Consider the following 26,418-nt stretch of genomic DNA (forward strand, 5'->3'; position numbering starts at 1 on the left):
TTTTAAATCCATCTATCAAATCTCATAATCATAATGAGTAGCAATATCAAGTAAAATCCTACTGGATTTCAGCATGGTTATAAGTAAAAAATCTCATCAAAGTCAATCCTTTGTCTTTAAAAATAGTCTTTTGCAATTAGCCCTACTTTATAGGTAATCACATTACCTTCCATATCAGTCTTCTTCTTAAATATTCATTTGCATCCAATGAGTTTTATCCCTTTAGATGGATCAATTGAATTCCATATTTTGTTATCATACATGGAATTTATTTCAAATTTCATAGCCTTCAACCACAATTATAATTTTCGAACTCTTTAGAACTTTTTCATAGATTGAAGGTTCATTATCATTTACTAGGATTATTTCCTTATACCTTTGGTAATATATTCTAGTAGATCGTCTAGTAGCTTGTGTAATAAGTTGCACTTCTTTTTGAATAATAGGCTTAGAGATAATCGATTGATCTTCTTCTATTTATGATTTTTAAACTTCACTAAGTTCAATTCTACTTCCATTAGATTCTTTCAAGAGGTATTGTTTCTCTAAGAAGATAGCATGCTTTGAAACAAATACCTTTTGTTTCAAAAGATTTTGAAAATAATATCTTAATAACTCTTTAGAATATCCCATAAATATGCACTTATTAGATTTACTTTCTAGTTTATCTAATGTAATTCTTTTCACATATACAGGGCAACCCCATACTTTCATATGAGAAAGAATTAGTTTCTTATTATACCACATCTCATGTAATGTAGTATCAACTGATTTGGTTGAGACTTTGTTTATCATATAAACAACAATTTTCGATGTATATTCCCATGGATGTTTACTTCAATCGGTAGATGGATTTCTAAAACTTGCATACTTTGTGTCTATCGATAGAAACAAATCCATCAGTTTGTGTCATATATACTTTCTCAATCAAATTTCCATTTAGGAAAGTTATTTTCACATCTATCTAAGAAATCTCATAATCATAATAAGCTCCAAGTGCAATTAGAATCCTAATGGATTTCAACATGGCTACAAGTGAAAAAGTCTCATCAAAGTCAATCCCTAGTCTTTGATGATAGCCTTTTGCAACTAGCTTTGCTTTATAGGTAATCACATTACCTTCCATATCTGTCGTCATCTTAATGATCCATTTGTATTCGATAAGTTTTATCCCTTCAGGTAAAATCATACTTGGTTATTTCCACCCGCAAATTGAGTAAAAAAAGGATCATCCAAACCATAGAGGACATGTTGAAGATGTGCGTGCTAGACTTTAGTGGTTCTTGGAGGCAACATCTACTATTGTGAAGTTTGCTTACAATAACAGTTACCATGGTAGCACTGGAATGGCTCCCTATGAAGTTTTATATGGGAGGAAGTGCAGGTCATCTGTCTATTGAAAAGAAGTAGGAGAAAGGGCTATATTATTTTTATTCCTTGTTTGGATCATGCAACAGTTGATATGCTTCTATACCTTCCTCAGTGAGTCGTACCATATATTAATGCACAAGCTTGAGCCTTTCAGCTGGATATACCCCATCTGCTATTTTTCCCCTTTTCCGCATTGCAGATGAGGAATCCCCACCACTTCTTATTTGATTAGATTGTTCAGCTAGCCTTCCCGATTTGTCTGTACAATTTTTCCTGCCATGCAAGTTGGAAAAATAAATAAACTAATGTAATTATCCAGAATTCAGAATTACATCACAGCTAGCATTATATCCAAACAAACCTCAAGTGATTAAAAAGAAAAAGAGCACCAAGAATTGCAGTTCCCTTTACAACGGATTTAAGTAGTGGCTGTTTCTGATTCTTCTGTGCTGCCATTTTTGGATTCTCAACTGCTGACATCTGCAACGTTTCTTTTTCTCCTTCCTGTATAAACAAGAATAGTAAAGTCATACAAAGCTGGGAAAGGAAGCTAAGAAAAGGCAGAAGCAAAAAGTAATAATATAATCATGTGATAGTGCACCTTGTTTACATTTCCACTTTGAACCGCAACATTGCATGAACCATTGGAGTCCTCATGTTTTCTGTGCGTAAGGTTATCGGAGCATGCAACTAGAAGGCATTCATCTGGTCGTTTGCAAGTATCAGGCTCCGATTGGACAATAGTAATTCTGTGCACTGCCTTTTCATTATCTGCTACAATAGATTCGATCTTCTTAAACCGCAAGGCATCTTCTGTAACTTCAGTTTGTATAAAATGAAGATTTTCCTCATGTGAACCTACTGGTGAAATAGATAGAGATGAAGCTCCATGATCACCATTTCCAATTGGCACCACCGCAATTCGCCATTTACCTTTCTGATCCCATAGGGGAAAGCAAGATTGGTCAACAAACAAACCTGTTCCTTCATCATATGCAACATTTGAATTTATTTGAGACGAGCAGATGCTATTATCATATGAAATTGCATGATCTAAATATCCATTATGCTTGATAGAGGAGAAACCAACATCCACGTCTTTGAGGTCAGAAAGAGATTCTTCAGTCTGTTTCTTGCTCAAACCACACAATTGGCTATTTGCAGACTCAGGGGAACATTCATTTTTTAAAACATCTTCTGTATCTGAGTGATTATCAAAATCGAAGTTCTGCAAAGCAACTGAGACGGAGCTCACACAGGCAGCAGAAGACGATTCAACATCATCACTATCCAAATATGGACTTTTAAATTCGTTTTGAAGATTCCTGATTGCTTTTGAGCAAGAAGTACAAGCATCACATGCATAAAAAATATAGTCTTTCCCATCAAGCAGAATAGATTCACCAGTATCAGTTTCAAGGCCAACAATAGCAGACATTGCTGACTGATCCTCAGAGATAGTACTTTCTGGTGTTGTGCATTCTCCAGAATCCCCTACAACTGAGGCTCCATCTTCCATAATAGTATCATTGTAAATCTGGTCCAATACAGTACTTCTATAGCGATATTTTGCGTCCCTTTCCGCATAAAAAACCTTTCCACCTAACTGAATATTTGAATCAACAAAAGTCGGAGATGGCATATCACCCTGCTGGTGATCAAAATGATGTGAAAAAAGAGATCCTGCCTGTTGACAATAGAGATCTTCGTCTCCTAGTTGGTTTTGAACATCTAATCCTACTGAACATCGATCCGAAAGTTCATTTTTGATGGCTGATGATACTTCTGTACAATTTCTTATTGAATCAGAGCTTATCTGCGAAGATGGGTAGTACGTTATGGTGTCTGAGCTATCAGATTGATGCACAATCTTGCTTTCTAAATCATCAAATTCTTCAAAATGCAAATGATAACTTCTAGAGACTGCACTTGAATTTTTCTACAAAGAATGATAGAAAATTAGATGTGGAACATAGCATATATAGATCAATAAATTTTATTGAAAATGATCTGATACTGATGCAGGACTTTCTAGGGATTTTTAGGATTACCTATTTTAGAAAGAAATAAACAAAGTTTACTTTCACTTTATTTATGAAAATTATTGGTTCCGGATTCCATATTAGTTTTTCATTCTTATTTAGGTTTTCAAATCCTAATAGTAGTTTATAATATTATTAGAATATGACAATTCTCGACTCAATTCATACTATTCGATTTGATTCTCTATCCTATCCATTCGACAGGAATTGGGTACAATCAGGAATTGTGGCATTGTTTAATTATCGATAATCAACGAAAATCTCCAACTCCCATCCTTTACTACGCTAACCGTTTGTTTGGATGGGGAGAAACGTAGAGAAAGAAAAAAAAAAAAAAGACTTCTCTTGTTAAGGAAAATACATGAGGAGAAAGGAGAGGAAATGAAGCGAAATCATATTTCCCAACTAAATGCAAATGTCCCAGTTTATTTCCCTCCAAAATGGTGGGAATGAAGTCCTATAGAACAAATATGGGGTATAATTGTTTATTTCTCCTCATTTATTTTAAGAGAGAAGCTTATTTCTCCATGAATTATTAATCAATCCAAATGATAGAAGAGAAATCAAATTTCTTTTCTTTTCTTTTCCTTTCTCTTTATTTCCTCCCTTTAATAATTTCTCTCCCATTCTCTTGAACTACTTAGAGGATCCAAACAAAGGATAAGAGAAAGTGCTAGAGCTGTGGCGAATAATCCCAGTAGCCAACATGTCAGGGACCAAACGTTCCATCTCATCTTTTGGCTGGAGACTGTAACGATACCGCTTCACTGAAATGGCAGTAAGCCAGTAACCCCAGCAGAAATACACAACAGTGGGAGAAATAGTAATTGGATACAAATCAATCTGGAGTGAATGACAAATTCCAAAAGAGTGGAGGCAACGACCATCTCCCAGTTTCACTCGAAAAAGGATGGTTGGACTGGTGAGTAAAACAAGCTGCTGGATCAATTTGCCAAGGACCAAACAGTGGCTTGTTTTGCTATCTACCATCAAGACCACTGTAATAGAGCTAATTTTCCTGAAAAATTTTATAGTCTTCCGATGTGAAATACCACTGACGAAAAATAATGGAAGTTTCAATTGGGTAAAATGGAAATCGATGATATTGGTTGCAAGACAATCACCGATCAAAGCATCGAGAACATCCAAATTCCCTGTATCAGCATCATCTTCACCATGTATAAGGATTTATTAGGACATTGATGAAGAGGTGAGTAAGGTTGTTTACACCAAAAACAAAGGCCCTTGGCTTATAAATCTTGTATTTCATGGTGTGTAAAATGGCGAATGTTGCATGATTGGTTTGAATCGGTAGGTGTGGTGGTTTGATGGAAGAGGCAGACGAATAACTTGCAGTCATATTTGGAAAGGTAGCTTGTCAAGTGGTTTTGGTGGAATGGTAGAGAAAGATGTAATGATTGGGCTTGAGGTTGGGTAGGGCCTGATTGTAGAGACTTTGGGCACAAGGCAATAACCTATGAAAGGACGGGCTAGCGAGGAAGAAAATTTGCAGTTGGAGGGAAAAGTAACAGAAAGCTCATACTCAATTTCTCTAGCCAGAGTCTTGGCATGAGAAATGTCTACAGATTCATGGCTTTGCATCCTTACCTGTATTTCCTCTTTCAAGTCGTTCAGAAAATACTCATGATAATGAGAATATGAAATGTGAGGTACCTGAGTGGCACAAATAAAAATTTGTAATATAAGTATCAACAAAATCAAGTTGTTTTACTGCTGCCAAATGCTTGAAAGGGCTCATTCATAACTGTAGCGGTTTAATAGTTCAGATGACAATTGTTTCCAATTGAGGTGCGGATTTCTCTGTCGATGCCATCAGAGCAGCCAATGCAAGGCATTATCCTCCATGCAAATAAAGGCCACCATAAATTTTTATTCCTGGCAGGTTTCGCTGAGCTCAAAGTATTGCTCAGCTTACTTGGATTATAACCAGTGTTATTAGATCGCGAATCATACGTTTCATATGGAATCTATCTAAAAATAATTCGAATTTTATGACTTAATCGAAAATATAAATGAATTGGAGAGGAATCCAAGAATTGGAGAAGAAGTGAAGAAATTGATCTGAGTCGGAATAATAATCAATTCTCTAAGGTGGAGTCAGAAAAGTCAAATTTAAAAAATTGAGAGATTTACTATTTAGTTTTGAATATTACCATTATTAACAAGTCAGTTCTTACATTTTCAAAAACTCATTAAAACGTCCTTATCTTTTCTCTCTATCAACGAAATAGTCCTTCCATCCTCTTTTCTATTAAAAATAGATGAAAAATGAAAGAGAGAATTTTTAAAATCTAATTTTGCCCTCAAATAAAACCTCTTATTTAGTCCATGGATATTACCATTATTAACAAGTCAGTCTCTATATTTTCAGAAATTTATTAAAACAATTTTATTTTTTTTTAAATCTATTAAAACGTTATTATCTTTTCTCTCTATTAATGAAATAGTCTCTCCTTATCTTTTCTTTCTGCCGATGAAATAGTCTTTTCTCCTCCTCCTTTCCTCCAAAGGAGGTAAATAGGTCCTTTGCTATATTTTTAACGACAGAAATAGAATAAAAGACGATTTCATTGATGGAGAGAAAAGATAAGGACGTTTTAATATGTTTATAAAAATGCAGGGACTAACTTGTTAATAATGGCAATACTCAGGGACTAAATAATAAATCTCTTTTGAAAAAAGGGCAATGCAAAAGACTCTTAAAGAACATTTAAAACTTGAAAGAAGAAGAAAAAAAGAAGAAGAAGAAGAATCCTTTTGTTGATGGAGAATCCTTTTATTGATGGAGAGAAAAAATAAGGACGTTTTAATATGTTTATGAAAATAAATGGACTGACTTGTTAATAATGGCAATATCCAGAGACTAAATAGTAAATCTCCCTTGAAAAAAAGGCAATGCAAGAGACTCTTAAAGAACATTTAAAACTTGAAAGAAGAAGAAGAATAATCATTTTGTTGATAGAGAGAAAAGATAAGAACGTTTTAATATGTTTATGAAAATATAGGGATTGACTTGTTAATAATGGCAATACCCAGAAACTAAATAGTAAATCTCCCTTGAAAAAAGACAATGCAAAAGACTCTTAAAGAACATTTAAAACTTGAAAGAAGAAGAAGCGTCAAATTAATAGTATATTAACTACATTTATAATGTTTATATAATTTATAAATATCATAACTAAATTTATTATGTAATTCTCTTTTGCATATCGCTTCATTTAGACTTGTTAAATTTGGATCAGGCCTAACTCACCTCAAAAGCTAACTCAAGAGGGAGGAGTGCATATAACCCATATAAGGGGCACATTACCCCTTTCCACAACCGATGTAGGATTCAACACACCCCCTCACATCCAGAATTTTTACTAGTGCGTAGCACATTTATGAGGCGCCCAACATCGGATGAGGAGGCTCTGATACCATGTTAAATTTGGGCCAGGCCTAACTCACCCCAAAAGCTAGCTCAAGAGGGAGGAATGCCCATATAAGGGGCACATTACCCCTTTTCACAACTGATGTGGAATTCAACAAGACTCACAATTACACCTTATACTTTGCGCTTAAACTCCAAAACTCCTTGATACCTTGGTGTGTCTTGAGCTTTTAATAAATATGGTACACCTTATACTTTGCGCTTAAACTCCAAAACTCCTTGGTACCTTGGTGTGTCTTGAGCTTTTAATAAATATGGTATAGGGAGAAGGCATGTACTACAAATAATCTTGAATTCTCTTAATTAAAAAAATTCTCTATTGAGAGAATTTTTTTGTGTAACATAGAAACTAATATAAAAATTATGGAGAGAGAAAATACAAAAACTCATTTTTAAGATTTTTTTTAGTTATGCTATCCACCCATTATGTAATTCTTTTTAACTCAATGATTTTCTTTTCAGTTCATAATAAAATGTAGATGTAGAAGTAAATTCTATTGAGTGGAAAGAGGAGTGAGAGTGATAATTTAACATAACGCCAATAGCACACCTAATCTGATTTTTATTTCTTTGATTTTCTCCTGTTAGATGGCAGCATACTTTCTTTTCTCATTGAATTGAAAGATATTTTTATACCTGCTTAGATCTTTGTCTTAATTCAGAATGTGGACTATGCCCAAAAGAATTGCAGTAGTCACCATGTGAGAGTTCCCAACTTCTTCGAATATGCCCAACCATACATGTAGGCATAGGTACTGTATATGTAACATGATCAAAATCAGCAACCTATTACAAGAAGTATACCCAATCACTCCATTAGTGTTTTTAACTTGACATAGTGAATTAAATCAATAAGGAAAAGCATTTAACATTACAAACAAAAAAAAAAAACATGTTTGGTGTCTTACATTTAAATGCCGAGATCTCGCTTTCTTTGAAAGTGCACGTATACACATACAAACTTTTCTAGTATCTCTTTTCTCAACAACATCTGATGGGGAAAAGAGATCTATGCTATCCAAGCCCAGGATTATGCAAATCTACAATTGCAAGAAAAAAAGTAATTACAATTAGCATGATTCTAGATGAAATTACATATTTGATTTACGGGCATTTGACAAATTTAACAACTCGTAGACAAATGAGAAAAAGGAAAAGACCCATCATATAAACAGAATATTTTAGTATTCAGCATAAAAGGTGGTAAATTATAATGTAAATGTCTTTAAGTTCTAAATACAATGTTGGAATATTGTATGTTGTTCAATGATAAGGCTGAGGGCTCAAAAACAAGAAATTTTAAGGTATATTTCAGGAGAAGGAAGAAACAGAGTGCACACAATTGATAGTCATACAGCTGGCAGATTTTGGGAATAATGGGTAAGGACAAGTGGCAGGAATTAGTTACAAGGGCATATTCCCCTCCAGTTTTTAAGGAGGAATTGGGCAAAGAATCAAACATCTTTTCTCAGTACATTTTTCTCTATTCTAGAGAGAGCAGAAGATTTTCCTCTGTACAGAGTGTCATACTCTTGGGGGCTGGTTACAACCAATTTTTTTCTTTTCTTTATTTTGTATCGTAAGGGGAGTCTAAGAGGGAGTCACCATCTTCCTTCTCGAGAAACTTGATTTGTATTTGAGTTTGAGAAGTTATTCAACCAATCAATATAAACGGTCTCTCTTTCTCTTTTGTATCTCCTTGATAAAACTCTCACTGTTTACTCTATCATTCAACCATTACACTTAAGAACTATTAGAGTGTGAATATAATCTGTATATAATTAAAAGAGATTACATAATCATAGGCTAATTGATTGATAGAAAATTTTTAGGAGTTGCCTTAATAAGGCATTGTAATCTATATATAAATAAACCTACTTCAATAGAGAAAACACACTGAAATTGCCCAATTGTTCCTTATTTTATTACATAGTCTTAGAGCCTTTGAGCTAATTTTGGATATCTGATTTCTTTGGATTTTTCAGGTTGAGAAACTGGTTGTTGGATCACCAAGTTTGGATGTCCATTCGGTCTCACTGCCGGCACAGGAAGAGGAGCAGTATTATTTCCAGCCGTTCCTTAGAAAATGGTGACTGAAGCTTCCGCAAGTCATGCTCACGCGCTGATCCAAGTTTTGGCCCCAGTTTCACGCGATGGCGTATGGGAGCACGTGGCGTCCGTTTGTCCTCCGGTTTCTTCCCCGACAATTGCCCGGTCATTTTCGGCACGTCTCCGGTGGAATTTCAGCCATCCGACGTTGATTGGCAAGTGTCCTATATTGTTCTCTGTGTTACTGTTCAATGGATTAGGTTTTGTTGTCTTCCTTTAATTTGTTTGAAATTATAAGAGTATAGAGTTTTGATTAAAATGGTTTCTGACAGTAAGAACCATATTATTAAAACTATCCCAACGTTTTCCGTAGCGGCTAGGACAGGCAAAACTTGTCTTATTTCCTCTTCATATAAATGGGTCATTAATTCTAGTGCCACGGATCACATGACAGGTTATCCTCATGTTTTTACCAGCTTTCGATCTCACAAAGCACATTCTCATGTTATAATAACTGATTGTCAACCTATAATGTTGAGGATTCTAGGACTACTCCTTCTATTATTATATTATCTGTGCTAAATTTATCTAATCTTGCCTTTAATTTAATGTGAGTAAATTTACCAAAGACCTAAATCGTTATGTTTTCTTTTTTTCTGATCATTGTCTCATCCATGATCTTATGACGAAACAGATTATTGGTAAAGGACATGTATCTGGGGGTATCTACATTTTGGATGCATGGGTGCCTCGGTCTATTGCCTGCTCCAGTGTCGTGTCTCCGTTCAAAGCACATTGTCGATTGGGACATTCTTCTTTATCGGGTTTGAAGAAGCTATGTTCTCAATTTCATAAGGTATCTTCACTGGAATGTGAGTCATCATTCTACAAAAACATCATCAAAGCTCTTTAAGCCCTAGAGTCAATAAACGAGCTGAGTCTGCTTTTAAATTAGTTCATTTAGATGTTTGGGGCCCATGTCCAATTGGATCTAAGACTGGATTCAGATATTTTATCACTTTTGTGGATATTTACTTTAGGATGACTTGAATTTATTTTATGAAATATCATTCGAAAGTATTTTCTCTATTGAAGTAAGTTTGTTTATATACAAATTACAATATCTTGTTAAGGCAACTTCTAAGAATCCTCTATCAATCAATTAGCTTATGATTATGTAATCTCCTTTAATTATATACAAATTATGTTCACTCTAACAAGAACTTATGGAAAGGAGGGGAGGGGAAACACTTCACTAATATGCTAATTTGTGGCATAATTTGCCATAAAGTCATGAGTACCTAGAGTAAGGAACCACTTGAAAGAATTTCATAGACTTCTCTTTAAAAGTAAAAGCATGCTTTATATAATGTATATACTTGATGTAATGGTCAACTATGAAAAATATTTGACAAATTCCATAAAAGATATAACCTCATCACATATTTATAGTCCATATGTGAAAACCAATAGCAGTAAATAGCATTTTGATTCTCAAGCATACTGAATCAAAATATTTTGCTACAAAAGAAAGAAAGATATCTTCATTCTCTCTGAATAACTACAATGTAAAACTACGCAATCCCTAAAAAGTAAACAGAAAATAAAAATAATTTTCTCAAATGATAGGAGAATTAATACTTAATGGAAAAACAAATATTATCACCCAACAAATTCTTGAAATATATTAAATCAACGTTGTAATAAGATAAGGAATAATTGGGCAGTTTTGTATATCTTCTCTATTGAAATAAGTGTTTATATACAGATTACACAGTCTTGTTACGACAACTCCTAAGAATCATCTACCAATCAACTAGTATCAATTAGCCTATGATTAACCTCCTTTAATTATATACAGATTATGTTCACACTCTAACACTCCCCTCAAGTTGGAGTATAGATGTTTATCATGTAACTTGTTAAAAATATATTTTATTCGAGGTCTATTTAAAACTTTGGTGAGTAGAGCACCCAGTTGCTCTCTTGATTTCACATAACTGGTGAAAATTACTTTTTTTTTTATCTTCTCACGGATGAAATGGCAATTAACTTCAACTGTAATACCCGGCTAGACGCCGGCATCGGAGTTCTTACTTTCCGGCAGGATTTCCGTTGGAATCTGGAATTCGAGGATGTCGAAGGTTCCTAGAAGGGTAAAAGAGAAAGGTTTTCTAAACGGTTTTTAAGTGTTTGTTGGTTTTGAATGCAAAGGATTTGAGTTTTGAAGAGAAAAGACCAAGGAGGCATTGGCTAGGTTCGGCCGCCGAAAGTGATGTTCGGCCGCCGAATGTTGCATGGTTTTGCTGCCTCCGAAGCCCATGTTCGGCCGCCGAACGTGGTGGAGGTTTGCATGCAGGTTTGGCCGCCGGAAATGGTTGACCAAGCCGCCTATAAAAGGCCCCTTGTCCAGAAAAGGGGGAGTTTTCTCTCCATTATTGGGCTAAGGTGAGTTCATGCTCTCCTTGGGTTGTTTTCATGTTTTTTCTTCAAATCTCTCAAGGTTTTCATGAGTTTTCTCCTTGTGTTGAAGAGTTGTGAGCTAGGAGCAAAGTTGTGAGGCTTGGAGACTTTTGGAGCTTGGATCTCCAGATCTTCAAGTTCGGGTCACACCAACTCTTGATCTTCAAGAGGTAAGTGTAGATCCTTATGTTTTATGATGTTTTAAGTGAGTTTTATGAAGGGAAAAGGGTTAGGAATGCATGAGTTGCATGGTTGTGCATGATAGGGTTTATGTACCCTTTATGCCTATGTATGCTTTATGATGTTGTTTGTGGGAGTTTAAGCTTGATTGAAGCTCCTTTTTGCATGGTTAAGGGTTTATGCATGGTTTTAGGAGGTTGGACGAGTGTTTTGGGTGTTTGGAAGGTTTGGGAGGCTTATATGCATGAGAGGCTGAGTTCTGGACGAACTCAGGTTCGGCCGCCGAAGGTAGTTTCGACCGCCGAAGCTGCATGTGGATGCATGGTTTGGCCGCCTAACCTTACCCCCGAAAGTTGAGTTTCGGCTTTGAAGCAGGCTTTCAGCTGCCGAAGGAAGGTTCGGCCGCCGAAGATGCCTGACTTTCGGATCTGGAGAGGGGGTTCAGCTGCCGAAGGTGCCGCCGAAAGTGCCCGACTTTCGGATCTGGAGAGGGGGTTCGGCCGCCGAAGGTGCCACCGAAGGTGCCCTGTCCAGCCTTTCTTTGCTTGTTTTTCCATGCATGCTTGAGGTGTTTTAGGCGGTTTATGGGGGAATATTAAGAGCTATGATAGAGTTGTTTGATCCCTCATTTGAGTCCACCTGTGTAGGATCGGACCTGAGGAATCGAGGTGTTTAGCAGTGTTAGCTGCTTCGGAGTGAGTCTAGAGTTAGCCCAGCAGTTGCTTGAGGTGAGTAGAACTGAACTATGTTTTAAATAAATGCATGTTTTAGCATGTTCCATGCATCACGAATGCCATGTTTATAGTAGGGTCTATTGCATTAGTAACCACGAAGATGACGCATTGCATTGTTTATTGTGGATGTAGATGGACAACAGGACGACTCATTAGCCCTCTAGTATTGCATGTAACAGAAGTCCTGAGGAGCCTCTTGAGGGCCGAGCACAGAGCTATGTATGTAACAGAAGTCCTGAGGAGCTCCTTCGAGGGCCGGGCACAGAGTAGAGGGAGTTTTGAGTCAGTCCATCCTTGATGTGATTGATTTGTGATGTGATGCATTCCATGATGGCATATGTTTTATTGATTTTATAGTTCTGCTCACTGGGCTTTATAGCTCACCCCATTCCCTTAACCCCATGTTTTCAGGGCCAGAGTTAGCTATGGGACAGTCAGAGTCAGCAAGAGTAAGAGCATGGTTATGGCTATGGTTTTGGTTATGTAATAGAAAGGTAGTGGACATGATGTATTGTACAGTTATGTAATGTATACAGAGTTATAGTATTGTACTTGGCCCTAGTGTTTGGATAATCCCTTTGTATATGGATCTTTTATATGTTTTATGATGAAATGTTTATGGACCGAACTTGACGTATGGTATGCTGACCCTACAAGAGCATTTGATGAGGGCTCTAGTCTTGGGGTTCTATGCTTACAGAGCTAGGGCATGCCCAGGTCAAGCTTAGGAAATGAAAAGTTTAAAGTTTTATGGATATATTGATCATGTATGGGATTATACCAGATGTTCAGAGTGCATAGCAGGCTTGCTACGGGTCCCAGCGGCCTTAAGCCGATCTGGATCCTAGCGTCGGTAGCGGTCCGATTTCCGGGTCGTTACATCAACAGCTTAGTCCGTCCGTGGTATACCAGGTTGGAAGTAATGTGATGAGCAGTCTGATTATCAGGCCAAAGTTTCGCAGGTGACGCAACATCCAAACTAACTTCTTTGAGCAGAGAATTTATCCATAGAATCTCACAAGTGGATTAAGCCATGACCTTGAATTTTGACTCGGCACTGGATCTGAATACCATATTTTACTTCTCACTTTTTCAAGACACTAGGTTTCCTCCAATAAGTATCCGAAAAGCACTCAACGACAGTATGTCCATAATCATTGTAGAGTATACCGAATCTAGGGGTCCCTTTTAGATAACATAAAATTTATTCTAGAGCGGCCCAATGTTTCACTATAGGTGCAGACATGAACTATTTACAACGCTTATTATAAAAGCAATATCTGGCCAAGTCATTACTGTAATACCCGGCTAGACTCCGGTATCGGAATTCCTACCGTCCGGTGGAATCTCGGTTGTCAGAGACCTCTAGAAAGGTAAAACTATGTTTTCATAAAATGTTTTAATGTGTTTTATGTTTTAAGCATGAAAGAAAATGAGTTTTTGCATGAAAACAACCTTGGAGGAAAACTCAGGTTCGGCCGCCGAACCTCAAGTTTGGCCGCCGAACATGCATGCACTTCGGGGAGTGCTTTAGGCCCCTGAAAGCATAAGTGAGGGAAATCCAGGTTCGGCCGCCGAACATGGCATGCATGCGGAGGCACTTTCGGCTCCCGAACGTGGCCTGGCCAGCCACCTATAAAGGGGTCCCTTAGCCGAAAACGGGCGAGTTTTTCTCCCCATTTTAGGCCAAGGTGAGCTCTCCGCCATCCCTCACCGGTTTTGAGTTCCTTCCTTCAATTCTTTCTCGATTTTCATTAGTTTTACCCTTGTTTTGAAGATTTTGAGCATTTGAGCAAGTTTTGGAGCTAGGAGGTTCAAGGAATTCTCTCTCTCCCATTTTCCGAGCTAGGGTCGTTCACCTCTCGATCTTCAAGAGGTAAGGGCCGATCTTGAGCTTATAGCATGTTTTAAGTAAGTTTTAAGTAGATCTATGGGGTAGAATGCATGTTTAGCTTATGGTTAGGTTTATGGGTTCATGTTATGTTTTTGGACAATGTGAGTTGTTTGATGTGTTGTAGTTGGGGTTTTTGATGGTTTGAAGCCCCTAGGAGCTTGTATGCTTGTTTGTGTATGATTGGGAGTGTTGTAGAATAGGTTTATGCATGTTTGAAAAGTTTGGGAGGCGTTTGTGCATGTTGGAGCTGAGTTTCTGCCACTTTGGAGAAACTCAGGTTCGGTCGCCGAAGGGACTTTCGGCCGCCGAACCCGCTTGTGGAGGCAGCCTTCGGCTGCCGAAGCCTGCCCCCGAAAGAGGACTTTCGTCTCTGGAGGGCGACCGAAAGTGCCGCCGAACATGCATGAGTTTCGTCTCTGTCTGGGAGTTTCGGCCGCCGAAGGTGCCGCCGAACCTGCCTGACTTTCGGCTCTGGAGGGACTTTCGGCCACCGAACCTGCCGTCGAAAGTGCCCTGTCCAGCCTTCCTTTACATGTTTTCCTATGATTGTTTCATATTGTTTTAGGGGGTTTTTGGGGAGTAGTTTAGAGTTATGTTCATGTATGTTTGGTACCTCATTTGAGTCCACCTGTGTAGGTTCGGACCCGAGGAACCGAGGACCCTAGCAGTGAGTCAGCTGCTCCAGTGTCTGGTCAGAGCTATCCAAAGGTGAGTGGAATAACCTATTATGTTTTTAAAGCAAATAATGGACATTTTAGCATGATTCACGCATCATTAATACCATGAGATACACTAGGTTGTTTGCATTAGAATTCACTAATATGTTGCATTGCATACTCTACTGTTGTTGTTGTGGATGAATGTTGGATGATCCATAGTCCTCGATCTATGATGTGACGATGTGAAATGTACGATACGGAATGTAAGATCAGTGAGACCCATTCTACGTTCGCTGGCACTATGTAAGAGAAAAACTAGGACCCATTCTACGTTCTGGCACATTGGAATGTTATATTATGCCGTGTAAGAGAAAGACCAGGACCCATTCTACGTTCTGGCACAGTTGGACTATGTAGAGGACTATTGGTGACAAATTCATCCTTGATGTGATATGATTGTGATGTGATGCATTCCATGTTATCATATGTTTTAAAAGTTTTATTATTCTGCTCACTGGGCTCTAGTAGCTCACCCCTCTCCCTAATCCCCCAGGTTTGCAGGCACAGGGTAGACCAGGAGGTCAGTAAGAGTATTGCAGTCTCGTCTATATAATAGATAGTGTGGACATGATAAATGTATTTGATGTTATGTAAAAGTACAGTTTAGACATGTAATGTAATGAGGCTTATGGATGATAGAGGTGTGCTTGACCATAGAATGTTGTTATCCCTTTTAATACATGATCTTAGATGTCTTATGATGTTTATGTAAACCAACTCAACTTATGTTGTATCGCCCATTGGGGCATTGATGAGATTCCACAGAGGGGTCAATGCTTATGATTATGTCTATGTTCAGTGCATGCACAGGTTGAGTTTGGTGTATGAGAGAATGTATGAAAGGAAAAGTTTTAATTTTTATGTATGTTGTTGATCATGTATGGGATTAAACAGGTTTACAGGTTGCATGTCAGGCTTGCTACGGGTCCCGGCGGCCTTAAGTCGACCTGGATCCTAGCGCCGGTAGAGGTCCGATTTTCGGGTCGTTACAATTACTGTAAGGTAGTTCAGCTTTCCAACCAATTTTCTATACCTCTCTGTGTCATCATAAGGGTCATCCTTTGTGAGACATATATTAGAAATCGTTGATGTGCTGCAAGATTTAGCTCTCAGCTTTTCAGTTTCTGCAAGTAAGTCAAGGACATACTTCCTTTTAGTCAGGAAAATTTACCTTTTAACTCCTCAAGACTTCGACTTCTAAGAAATAATTAAGTTGACCCAAGCTTTAGTAAGAAAACTCGCATGCAAGAAGGATTTGAGAGAAGAGATCCTTCCACTATCATTTCCTGTAATGACAGTGTCATCAACATACACAACAAGGAGAATAATATTAGTATCTGAATTTCTATAGAAGACCGAGTGGTCACACTTGCTTTTTTTTAACTCAAATTCTTGGACAACTTCACTGAACTTGTCAAACTAAGCAACGAGACACTGCTTCAAACCATACAAAGATTTCTTCAAATGGCAAAATTTTCCATACTCCTCATGAGCAACAAATGCAGATGGTTGCTCCATGTACACCTCCTCTTGGAGGTTACCATGTAAAAATGCATTCTTCATATCTAATTGGTGTGAAGGCTAATGTTGAGAAGCAGCTAGGGAGATGAACAAGCGAACTAAGGTCATTTTGGCCATAAGAGAAAATGTGTCAGAAAGTCAACACCATAGATTTGTGTGTAGCCTTTAGCGACAAGACAAGCCATAAGCCTCACTATAAAACCATCTGGATTAACTTTGATGGCAAAAACCTATCTACAACCCACAGCCTTCTTGCTAGAGGGTAAATCAACTAGTTTCCAAGTATGATTTTCATCTAGAGTCTTGATCTCCTTAAACATTGCATCACGCTATCGAGAATGGGTTAGGGCATTTTTAACTATCTTAGGTAAAGAAATAGAATCTAGAGAGACAACTAAGGAGGTAGAAGAAGGAGATAGGTGATCATAAGAAAGAAAGTTAGCAACAGAATAGGTAGACTTACACTGTCATTTACCTTTACAAAAACTAATGGGAAAGTCAAGGTTACTCAATGGTAGATTTGATGACGAAGAAAATTTTGGTGTAGGACATTTATCATCACGCACCGGTCTCTAAAAGTAAACTTGAACAACTAGCAATTTAATAGGAGGAATACCACCATCAGATTGTGTTGCAGAAGACACACTAGAGGAGTTCCCACCATCAGATGTGATTCTATAAATGAGCCATTCATTGTCCTCCTCCTAACCGATAGAGGTTTGTACAACCGAAAAAAAAAAAAATTTCTCGGAAAAGGCTACATTTGTTGAGACAAGATATTTATTGAGCATTTGAGAGTAACACCGATATCCCTTCTGAAGGTGAGAATATCTCCAAAAAAAAAATACACTTTAAAGCTTTAGGACCAAGTTTAGTCACATGAAGTTTGACATCTCGAACAGAGCAAGTGCTGTCACAAAGTTGTGGTTCCAGATGAAATAATGGCTTCTTAGAAAGGAGGACATTATACGGAGTTTCACTGTTTAGTACAACGGAGGGCATGCGATTAATGAGGAAGCATCCAATAGAGACGACATCAGCCCAAAATTGCTTAGAAACTTGCATTTGAAACAACAGAGCTCAAGAAGTTTCAAGGAGATGTCAATTCTTTCTTTCAGCTACTCCATTTTGAGCGGGTATATCAACACATGACAATTGGTGAAAAATACCATGTTGAGTCATATAAGCCTGGAATGATTCTAACATATATTCTTTAGCATTGTCACTTCGCAAAATTTGCACAGAAACATTAAATTAAGTTTTGATTTCAGTACAAAAGGCAGAAAAATGAGAAAACACTTTTCGAACGATGTTTCATAAAATAAATCCAAGTCATTCTAGAAAAATCATCCAAAAAAGTGACAAAATATCTGAATCTAGTCTTAAACCCAACAGGACATAGTATCCAAACATCTGAATGAACTAATTCAAAAACAGACTCAGCTCATTTATTGGCTTTAGGACTTAAAAGAGCTTTAAAGATATTTTGCAAAATAGCACGACTCATACTCCAGTGAAGATACCTCATGAAATTGAGAGCATAACTTCTTCAAAGTCGGTTAAAAAGGATGTCCCAACCAATAATATGCTTCGAATGGAGACACGATACTGGAACAGGCAATAGACTGAGGCATCCATGCATCCAAAATGTAAAGACCCCTAGACACATCTCCTTTACCAATAATCTGTTTCGTCACAAGATCCTGAATGAGACAATGATCAGGGAAAGAAGAGACGCAACAATTTAGTCTTTGGTAAGTTTACCCACAGAGATTAAATTAAAAGCAAGATTAGTTAAACTTAGCACACATGATAGGATAATAAGAGTATGTTTAATAGTACTAGAACCCTCAACATTATAGGTTGAATCATCAGCTATGGTAATAGAAAAAGGTATTGTATGAGATCGAAAGTTAGCAAAAGTAGGAGGATTACTTGTCATGTGATCCGTGACCCCAGAATCAATAATCCATTTATATGAAGAGGAGATAAGGCAAGTTTTACCTCTCTTAGCACTAGTAGTGATTGACTTGGACCCTTTCAGTAGGTCCTGATAGTGAACATATTCGCCAGCTGAGATAGTGACAATCCTCACAAAAGAGCTGGATGCAATAACATAAACAGTAGGAGTCCTCTAGTTTTTATTTTGTAACTTCTAGCAATATCTCTTTGTATGACCTAATTCCTTAAAGTAATGGCAAATAAGATTACCAATAACATAGGACTTAGTATATGTGCCCATACTACAAAAGCTCAGATATCTCCCAACGCAGATAAATTATGAAACGATGAAACCAAAAACCAAAAGCAACCAAAAAACAAATTTAAACCAGCAAAGGGCAAGAGGCCAACAGAAGCAGCACCTGTAACAGTATCCAAATGGAGGCAAAACCTAGACATCCACTCCAACAGCATCGAATGACAAGGGAAGCACCAAAAAATGGTCGAAAATGATGAGGCACCGTCGGAGGAGGAATTGGAGGATCACCGAACGTCCCACATGCCAACACACGCCAGCGCATCAATCTGATGCAGAATTGGAAAGACGGCGTGTGAACTTCACTATCGAGTTGGCCGGTCACCAATCTTTAGGGAATAGCTGGAAACTCGATTGTCCACCTTTCCAGGGCGGCGGTGCAGCAACCAGACCACCGAAACTAGGTGATCCAAGCAAACAGGTTTCTCAAGAACACTAGAACCCAAAGGCTCTAATACCATGTAACAAGACAAGGAATAATTGGGCAATTATATATCTTCACTACTGACATAAGTGTGTTTATATACAGATTATAAGGTCTTATTAAGACAACTCTTAAGAATCCTCTATCAATCAATTAGCCTATGATTACATAATCTCCTTTAATTATGTATAGATTATGTTTACACTCTAACAAACATCAAAATTCAGCTGTTCAAATGTGATAAATTTGTATACTTTATTAAAAAATTGGTTCATAAACAATGGTATGAAGGGGGAGGGAGAGAAAACAACTGAATTTTCCATTTACAAAAAATAGTACCTAATTCAGGAATTGTATGTGCCAATTTGGGATATATCTCTGGCGAAGAGTTTCATGTGGCATGAATAAGTGACATAGGTTTTAACTGTATTCTGCTATGATTGAGGATAATCAAATCAAAGGAAAGGTAGAATATCGAGACATACCTTCAAAAATGAATCCACGTTTGAGTAAGGCATATATCTTCCAATGCTCCTAGAAGCAAATGGCTCAAATTCATATGTTCTGATACAGTCTAGCTCCACATGCTTTGCCAACATCATTTTCCATATTTTTCTTGACACTTCATACCTATAAAAACAAACAAGAAACAAAAGTTATTCCAGTATAAACCATGTGAGGTTTTTATATATGAAATTCTTTTTATAAAATTCATCATGCATAAAACTAAAAGAAAAGAGATTTTGTTTTAATGAAAAAAGAACATCTTGAAGGGTTAATCATGGTAACTTTTCATATAGTTGAAACAAACCACATGTACAATCCATCTCATAGTATAAGTTATGGGAAGAAAAAAGGAAAGGGATAATACAATAATTCCCCATCGGCAAGTAAATCTGCAATACTGAGCTGGTCACTTAATCTGGTTTGTAAGACTTCTCCAAGCCATATTCTTGTTTGAGTCTGTTTAGCACATTAAAGAAAGAAGGGGGAAAAAAAAAGAGACATAAGAAAATAGCCCCTGTGATTATGTTGTGTATATGCATAGAATTTTGACATCACTATGATATCCAAATTTCTGCACATCCCCACATATCAGTGCACAAGAGTTAAATAGTTGTGGTGTAAAAAATTAACAAAAATAGTTAAAGAGACAGAAGAGCAGAGACAAATGGGTAAACCTGCAAGAAGACATCGTCGACTTGACGAAAGCTACCATCAGCTAAGGAAGGAGAAGACTTGGCGGCGGCAAAACTCAAAAGTTCAGGAGATTCATCTGCGTTACCCACCATGCTAGCTAGCATTCTGGCAGCGGTCGCCGGACTACTCCCCGCCAAAAATGAAGAAATCAAATCAAAACTTTCTTTCAAGAGTAGTGTATAACAAAAGCAACAGCGGTGGTCTTTAAGGTTGGGCAAAGCCGCTAGAAAACCTTATTAAAATTTTCTGAAGAGCTAAGCCAACGTGTGAGCAAACTGTGTAAGTTCTGTTTGCGGAAGGAGAAAATAAATGATAGATGAAAATAATTGTGGAGGAAATTATTCTATTTTCAGGATTTTTTAGATTTATTATAACAGGTAGCTTGTGCGTTTGTTGGGTTCTGTGAGGATCTTGGGATTATCCGCAACAAAATGACAGGCCGGTAATTCCGCAACCTTTTGTAATTTTCTACTTTTTTTTTTGTTTTCTTTATTCGTATTTTTATTCTGGTTTTTAAAATTTTTTAGTAAAAGAATAATTATTTATTATTTGCGTAGGCGGCGTTTAATCCACATGCTGTTGACAAGGACTGCGTCATTCACCTTTGAAAACACTAGTTTGTTTCTTTTCTCTTCTTTTATTTTTTTTTTCTCATTTTAGTATATCAAAAATGAAAAAATATAATAAATTAATAATTAATTTTATTTTTAATATAAAACTAAATATTATGAAAAAAAAAATTTTAGGGTTAATTTTTGTTTTAAAAAAATCCACCATCAATCATTAATTTTATTTTGTTAATTGTATACTAAATAATATATCCTAAAATTTATTGATTAATTTTTTACTGATTAAACGTTCTACATTTGTTACTATATATGAATATGAATCAATAAAAAATTAGTATTAAAATTATTTAAAAATATAGTAATGAAAAAATATTTTTCAAAAATTTGTTTTATTTAAATTATTTATGATCGATGTGGACGTGTTTATTTGTGATGCCACTGCAAGGAATATGTATTTGTGGTGTATCTCCACTGCATCATGTTGTGAGTGCTGCATAAATTCTAGCCATAAGAATTTTTGAGAACCAGAAAATTACTAACCCAAAAATAAGGGATTTCTATCCTATAATAATTATTTTTTTTCCTCGTCTAGTTAGTATAAAGTAGTTATTTTGTCAGGGTGTAGCGGATTATAGTTTATTAATTTTATAATATACATATATATAAACGAGAAGGGTGAAAAAAAAATTGAATTAGGGAAATTATTTTTAATCTATTTTATTTTATGTGATCGAAATTAGAGGCGAGTAATATTCGATTTAAATTGAAAAAATTAATCGAATTAAATTAACTTAGAAATTTGATTTAATTTTTTATTTATTTCGATTCGCTTCGATTTTTAATTTCAATTATTTTGGTTCTGTTCAGTTTTGATCAGAAAAAAATTAAAAAAAATCAAATCAAATCAATTAATGATAATAGTATATTATTTTTTATAATATAGAAATTAGATTATAATTAAAATTGAAATATTTTAATTAAATTTAAGAATAGTAAAATAAGGTGTGAAAAATAAAAATCATATTAAAATTTCAATTGATCAAATCGAATTAGACCAATTCGATTTGTTTGATTTCTGTTCAAAATTGACTAGGTTTGATTTTAAATCAAACCAATCAAATGCTCACCCCTAGCTGAAACGAAGCTGTGATGCAAGGAAGAGAATGTGAGATGGTTGGCGCCTACCACAGCCACTCCAATGCTCAAATCAATAAACTGGACAAAAAGGCGAATGTATAGAATTACTTAGAATTCAAGCGTAATTGTGTAAGAATTGCGTACTTTGGTCTCTGCAATCATTTAGCTTTTATACTGTAACAAGATGGAGTTAATTATAACATTTCCTGAAAATCCAGCTGGTGCCGACTAATTGATAGGATATCTCTCCGGCTAACTGATCTGGAATCCTATGATTACAGGCGTAACATGGATCTTACTGGATTGTTCCTGCTAACGGTAACTTTATATGAAGACTCGACCTATTCCGGAGAGGACGAGTCTTGATGAAGAATCGAGTGCTACGGTGTTCGGGTCTTCCTTTCTACGGGTGGGATCAAGTATCAGTTTATCAAACCCTTGCCACATGACCATGTTTTATGGTGATAGCTCACGATTTCCTTTGAGAGATTGTTGTGTTACATTAGAGGTTCCCCCGCTAGTCTTTGATTCTTCAGATTTGAAGGTGACAGTTGTCTTCACGATATGGGGCATATGGCTCATTTAGATTAGCCTTTTCCTACTCACGTCACTTCGCCTGCTCCTGCCCATCAATAATGATTGCTCTATTTCTCAAGCTGCATTCAAAAATTTCTGGCAAAGCCACCATATAAGAATTCTTCCTCTCCTCCAAATATCACTTTTGCTCATAACTGATATTTTTACTTTAGAAAAGACTCGGTCTTTCCTCTTTTTTGTTCACACTTCCTTATTTTTAAGGTAATTTCTGTTTGCTTTTATTTTTTAAAATGAATAGGAGTACTTCCTCTTTTTCTCTTTCTCCCAGTGAAAGTTCCGCCTTAACTCCTCCTCCACCAGCCCTAGGGGTGAGCAGTATTTGGTTCAAACCGAAAAAACCGACCGAACCGAATTAATTTCAAAATTCGGTTCGATTTTTTATTCAATTCGGTTCGGTTCGATTTTGAATTTTAAAAATTTTGGTTATTTCATTTCGGTTCGGTTTTGATCAGAAAAAATCAAAAAAATCAAACCGAACCGATTAATGATAATAATATGTTATTTTCAATAATATAGAGAAATTAAATTATATTAAGATTAAAATATTTTAATTAAATTTTAAAATATTAAAAATAAAGTGTAAAAAATAAAAAATTTATTAAAAATTGAAACCGATCAAACCGAATCGAATCAAACCGAATCAGACCGGTTTAGTTCGATTTCTGACCAAAATCGGTTCGGTTCGGTTTTTATAAATACTAAAATTTTGATTTTCGGTTTATTCAGTTCGGTTCGGTTTTGAACCGAACCGACCGAATGCTCACCCCTAACCAGCCCCATCCGCGCTCCAACTCCTATCATTCTACTAAGGGCGGCTCATGAAAGTGAAAGCAGCCTTATCAGTGGCATCCCTTCCATACTGACAGAGACATATATAGAATGCCTTCATGACAAGTATCAAATCTCTCAAGAAATCTTCTACGTCTTCGCTCCATCTCCGAGCGTTCGCGCGGATGACCAAATCTTTGTGGAGGGTACCATTATAGTCCACGAAGAGCAGCTGATGGACCTATTTTTCACTGAGGTCCTTCGATTCCATAAGCTTTCAGTCGCCCAGCTGCACTCCACTAACTGGAGAATTTTGGTGGCCTTTCGATTTATTTATTTCAATAAGAATATTGAACGAGTGTGGCCCTCTTCTCTCAACTATACCAATTGGGCACTTGAAAATATGAAGAGTTCTAGTTTTTCAATGGGAGAAAACTTCAGACACAGTTTGACCAGATACCTTCTTCCCTAAAGCGATGGAAGAACAAAATTTTTATCCTTCGCCCTGGAGGTTTTGGTCCCCTTTGTACCCGCTGGAGCATGTATGTGGAGCTAAGAAATGATGGGTCCAACCGCAAGGAATGAGGAATGGGCTCTGGACTTCCTCCAAACGATGGCCATGCCCTAAAAGATACGCATCCTCTGAATCAGATTGGAAAATGATCTGATTCAGATTGGAAAATGATCTCCTCTGAATCAGATTGAAAAATGATATGATTTTGCCTTTGCCAGATGTAATAAACTGCCATCCCAAAAACAACATTCCAAGTTATGTCCTCTTTATATCTAGAGATGTCACGCTTCATACCGTATCATATTACATCGTATCATATTGAGGACTAAGGATCATCCAACATCCATCCACATCATCATCAAGTTATGCAATGCAACATATTCGTGAATTCTAATGCAAACAACCTAAAATATCACATGGCATTCGTGATGCATGAACATGCTCAATCTATATTTATTTGCTTTAAAACATAAGTATTTATTCCACTCACCTCTGGCTGAAGCTCTACTGACTCTGAAGCTACTGACTCTAAAGCGACTGCTCACTGCTGGGGTCCTCGGTTCCTCAGGTCCGAACCTACACAGGTGGACTCAAATGAGGGACCTAACAAACATGAATATCACTCTAAAAACATCCCCCAAAAACCCCCTAAAACACCTTAAAACAATCAAGGAATTCATGCAAAGGAGGGCTGAACATGGCACTTTCGGCGGCAGGTTCGGCGGCCGAAAGTCCCTCAAGAGCCGAAAGTCATGCACCTTCGGCGGCCGAAGGTTCCCTCCAGAGACGAAACTCATGCATGTTCGGCGGCACCTTCGGCAGCCGAAAGTCCCCTCCAGAGACGAAAGTCTACTTTCGGGAGCAGGCTTCGGCAGCCGAAAGTTGCCTCCACAGGCAGGTTCGGCGGCCGAAAGTCCCTTCGGCTGTCGAACCTGGTTTCTCCCAAAGGACAGAAACCCGGCTCCAACATGCACAAATGCCTCCCAACTCACATAATCATGCATTTTCCTATTCTACAACATGCATAATCAAGCATACAAGCTCCTAGGGGCTTCAAACTATCCTAAACCCCAACTACAACACATCAAACAACCCACATTGTTCATACATAAACCCATAAACATAACAATAACCTAACATGCATTTCTACCCCATAGATCTTCATAAAACTTGTTTAAAACATGCAAGAAAGGTTGGATCTAAGCTTACCTCTTGAAAATCGAGAGGAAAGACGATCCTAGCTTGGAGGTAGGGAGAAATCCACTCTTTGGTCTCCAAGCTTCCAAACTTGCTCTTTTGCTCAAAGATCTTCAAACCAAGTGAAAACTCATAAGAAAATCATGAAGATTCGAAGGAAAGGACTCAAAATCAGCGAGGGACGGCGGAGAACTCACCTTGGCCGAAAATGGGGAGAAAAGCTCGCCCATTCGGACAAGGGGACCCTTTTATAGGTGGCTGGCCAGGCCACTTTCGGGGGCCTAACGTGCCTCCGCATGCATGCCATGTTCGGCGGCCGAACCTGGAATTCCCTCACTTATGCCTTCGGGGGCCTAAAGCACTCCCGAAGTGCATGCATGTTCGGCGGCCGAACCTGAGTCTTCCTCTCAAGACTATTTTCATTCAAAACTTAATTTCTTTCTTGTTTAAACCCATGAAATACATTAAAACATTTTATAAAAACATTATTTTTCCCTTCTAGAGGTTTCCGATACCCGAGATTCCACCGGATGGTAGGAATTCCGATACCAGAGTCTAGCCGGGTATTACAACAACGAGCTACCCCGCATAATATTAGCGGGAGGTACGAGTCCTAAAGTATCTTAACAGTACATCATCCAATTGATAATAGAATTACCTACAACAGCATCTCCATCAATAGGTAGGCCGGAAATAACACCAATGTCCTAGAGAGTAATTGTACACTCTCCTACTGGCATCATAAATGTGTGTGTTTCAGGACGCCATCTCTCAACCAGTGATGTAATTAAATGATGATCCAGTGAAAAGTAGCCTAATCTGACAGCACCATAGAATCCAGAAATTCTGAGATAGGCTTCAATACGGGGGTGGAAATCCTGCTTCAAAACACTCGCTGATCGCCTATAAAGTAGTGGCTCATTTTCAATCTCCTCATTCCAAACCGACTGTGATCTATGAGACTGTTGTTGTGTCAATAAAGACTGGTCAAGAGGGCCCGGACTCGTGTAATCACGATAATTTTGTCTACCCGTCATATTTGTGAAATAAAATGTTAATAAATATGTCATAAATTGATGATAATTTTCATTAAAAACATAAGTACGAGTAACATGTAATTTTATCAGAGAATTCACATGCAATGAATAATCCAAATTATGAGCTCACAGAAGCTGAGATAAGAAATATAATGAATAATCTAAATTATGCATCTGATGAAGAGATGCCTGATGAAGAGTAACTGTTATCTACTGTCACATTTTAATACTTGTGGTGGCAACTAATTGTATTGTTATGTTATTTACAATTAGATGTGTTATAATTTTAAT

General features: G+C 37.1%; 1 protein-coding gene across 8 annotated transcripts; it reads right to left on the bottom strand.

Moving 5' to 3' along the window:
• Window positions 1–885: 885 nt before the first annotated feature.
• Window positions 886–20,647, bottom strand: LOC110628335. Of its 8 annotated transcripts, none has more exons than XM_043948792.1 (9): window positions 20,290–20,647; window positions 19,980–20,071; window positions 19,594–19,738; window positions 18,791–19,084; window positions 7,776–7,907; window positions 7,504–7,653; window positions 1,973–3,310; window positions 1,733–1,875; window positions 886–1,644 (listed from the first exon to the last, which is right to left on the bottom strand). In XM_043948792.1, exons 4-9 carry the CDS (start codon window positions 18,947–18,949, stop codon window positions 1,500–1,502), a joined length of 2,067 nt encoding a protein of 688 aa, XP_043804727.1. In that variant the 5' UTR covers window positions 18,950–19,084; window positions 19,594–19,738; window positions 19,980–20,071; window positions 20,290–20,647; the 3' UTR covers window positions 886–1,499. The 8 variants fall into 8 exon arrangements, with proteins under 8 accessions (XP_043804727.1, XP_021630649.1, XP_021630646.1 ...); XM_021774957.2 differs by having other exon boundaries at window positions 18,791–19,135; XM_021774954.2 differs by lacking the exon at window positions 18,791–19,084 and having other exon boundaries at window positions 1,973–3,187.
• Window positions 20,648–26,418: the final 5,771 nt, after the last annotated feature.

The sequence above is a fragment of the Manihot esculenta genome, chromosome 12 (genome assembly GCF_001659605.2).
Source record: "Manihot esculenta cultivar AM560-2 chromosome 12, M.esculenta_v8, whole genome shotgun sequence".
Classification (NCBI taxonomy): Eukaryota; Viridiplantae; Streptophyta; class Magnoliopsida; order Malpighiales; family Euphorbiaceae; genus Manihot; species Manihot esculenta.

Coding starts and splice junctions, on each gene's coding strand:
- LOC110628335 (XM_021774953.2), bottom strand. CDS start 20,412: ATGCTAGCTAGCATGGTGGGTAACGCAGATGAATCTCCTGAACTTTTG. Junction 7,908..19,593: donor ACGTGGATTCATTTTTGAAG/GTATGTCTCGAT, acceptor TTGCAATTGTAG/ATTTGCATAATCCTGGGCTT. Junction 1,876..1,972: donor AAAGTGGAAATGTAAACAAG/GTGCACTATCAC, acceptor TTGTTTATACAG/GAAGGAGAAAAAGAAACGTT.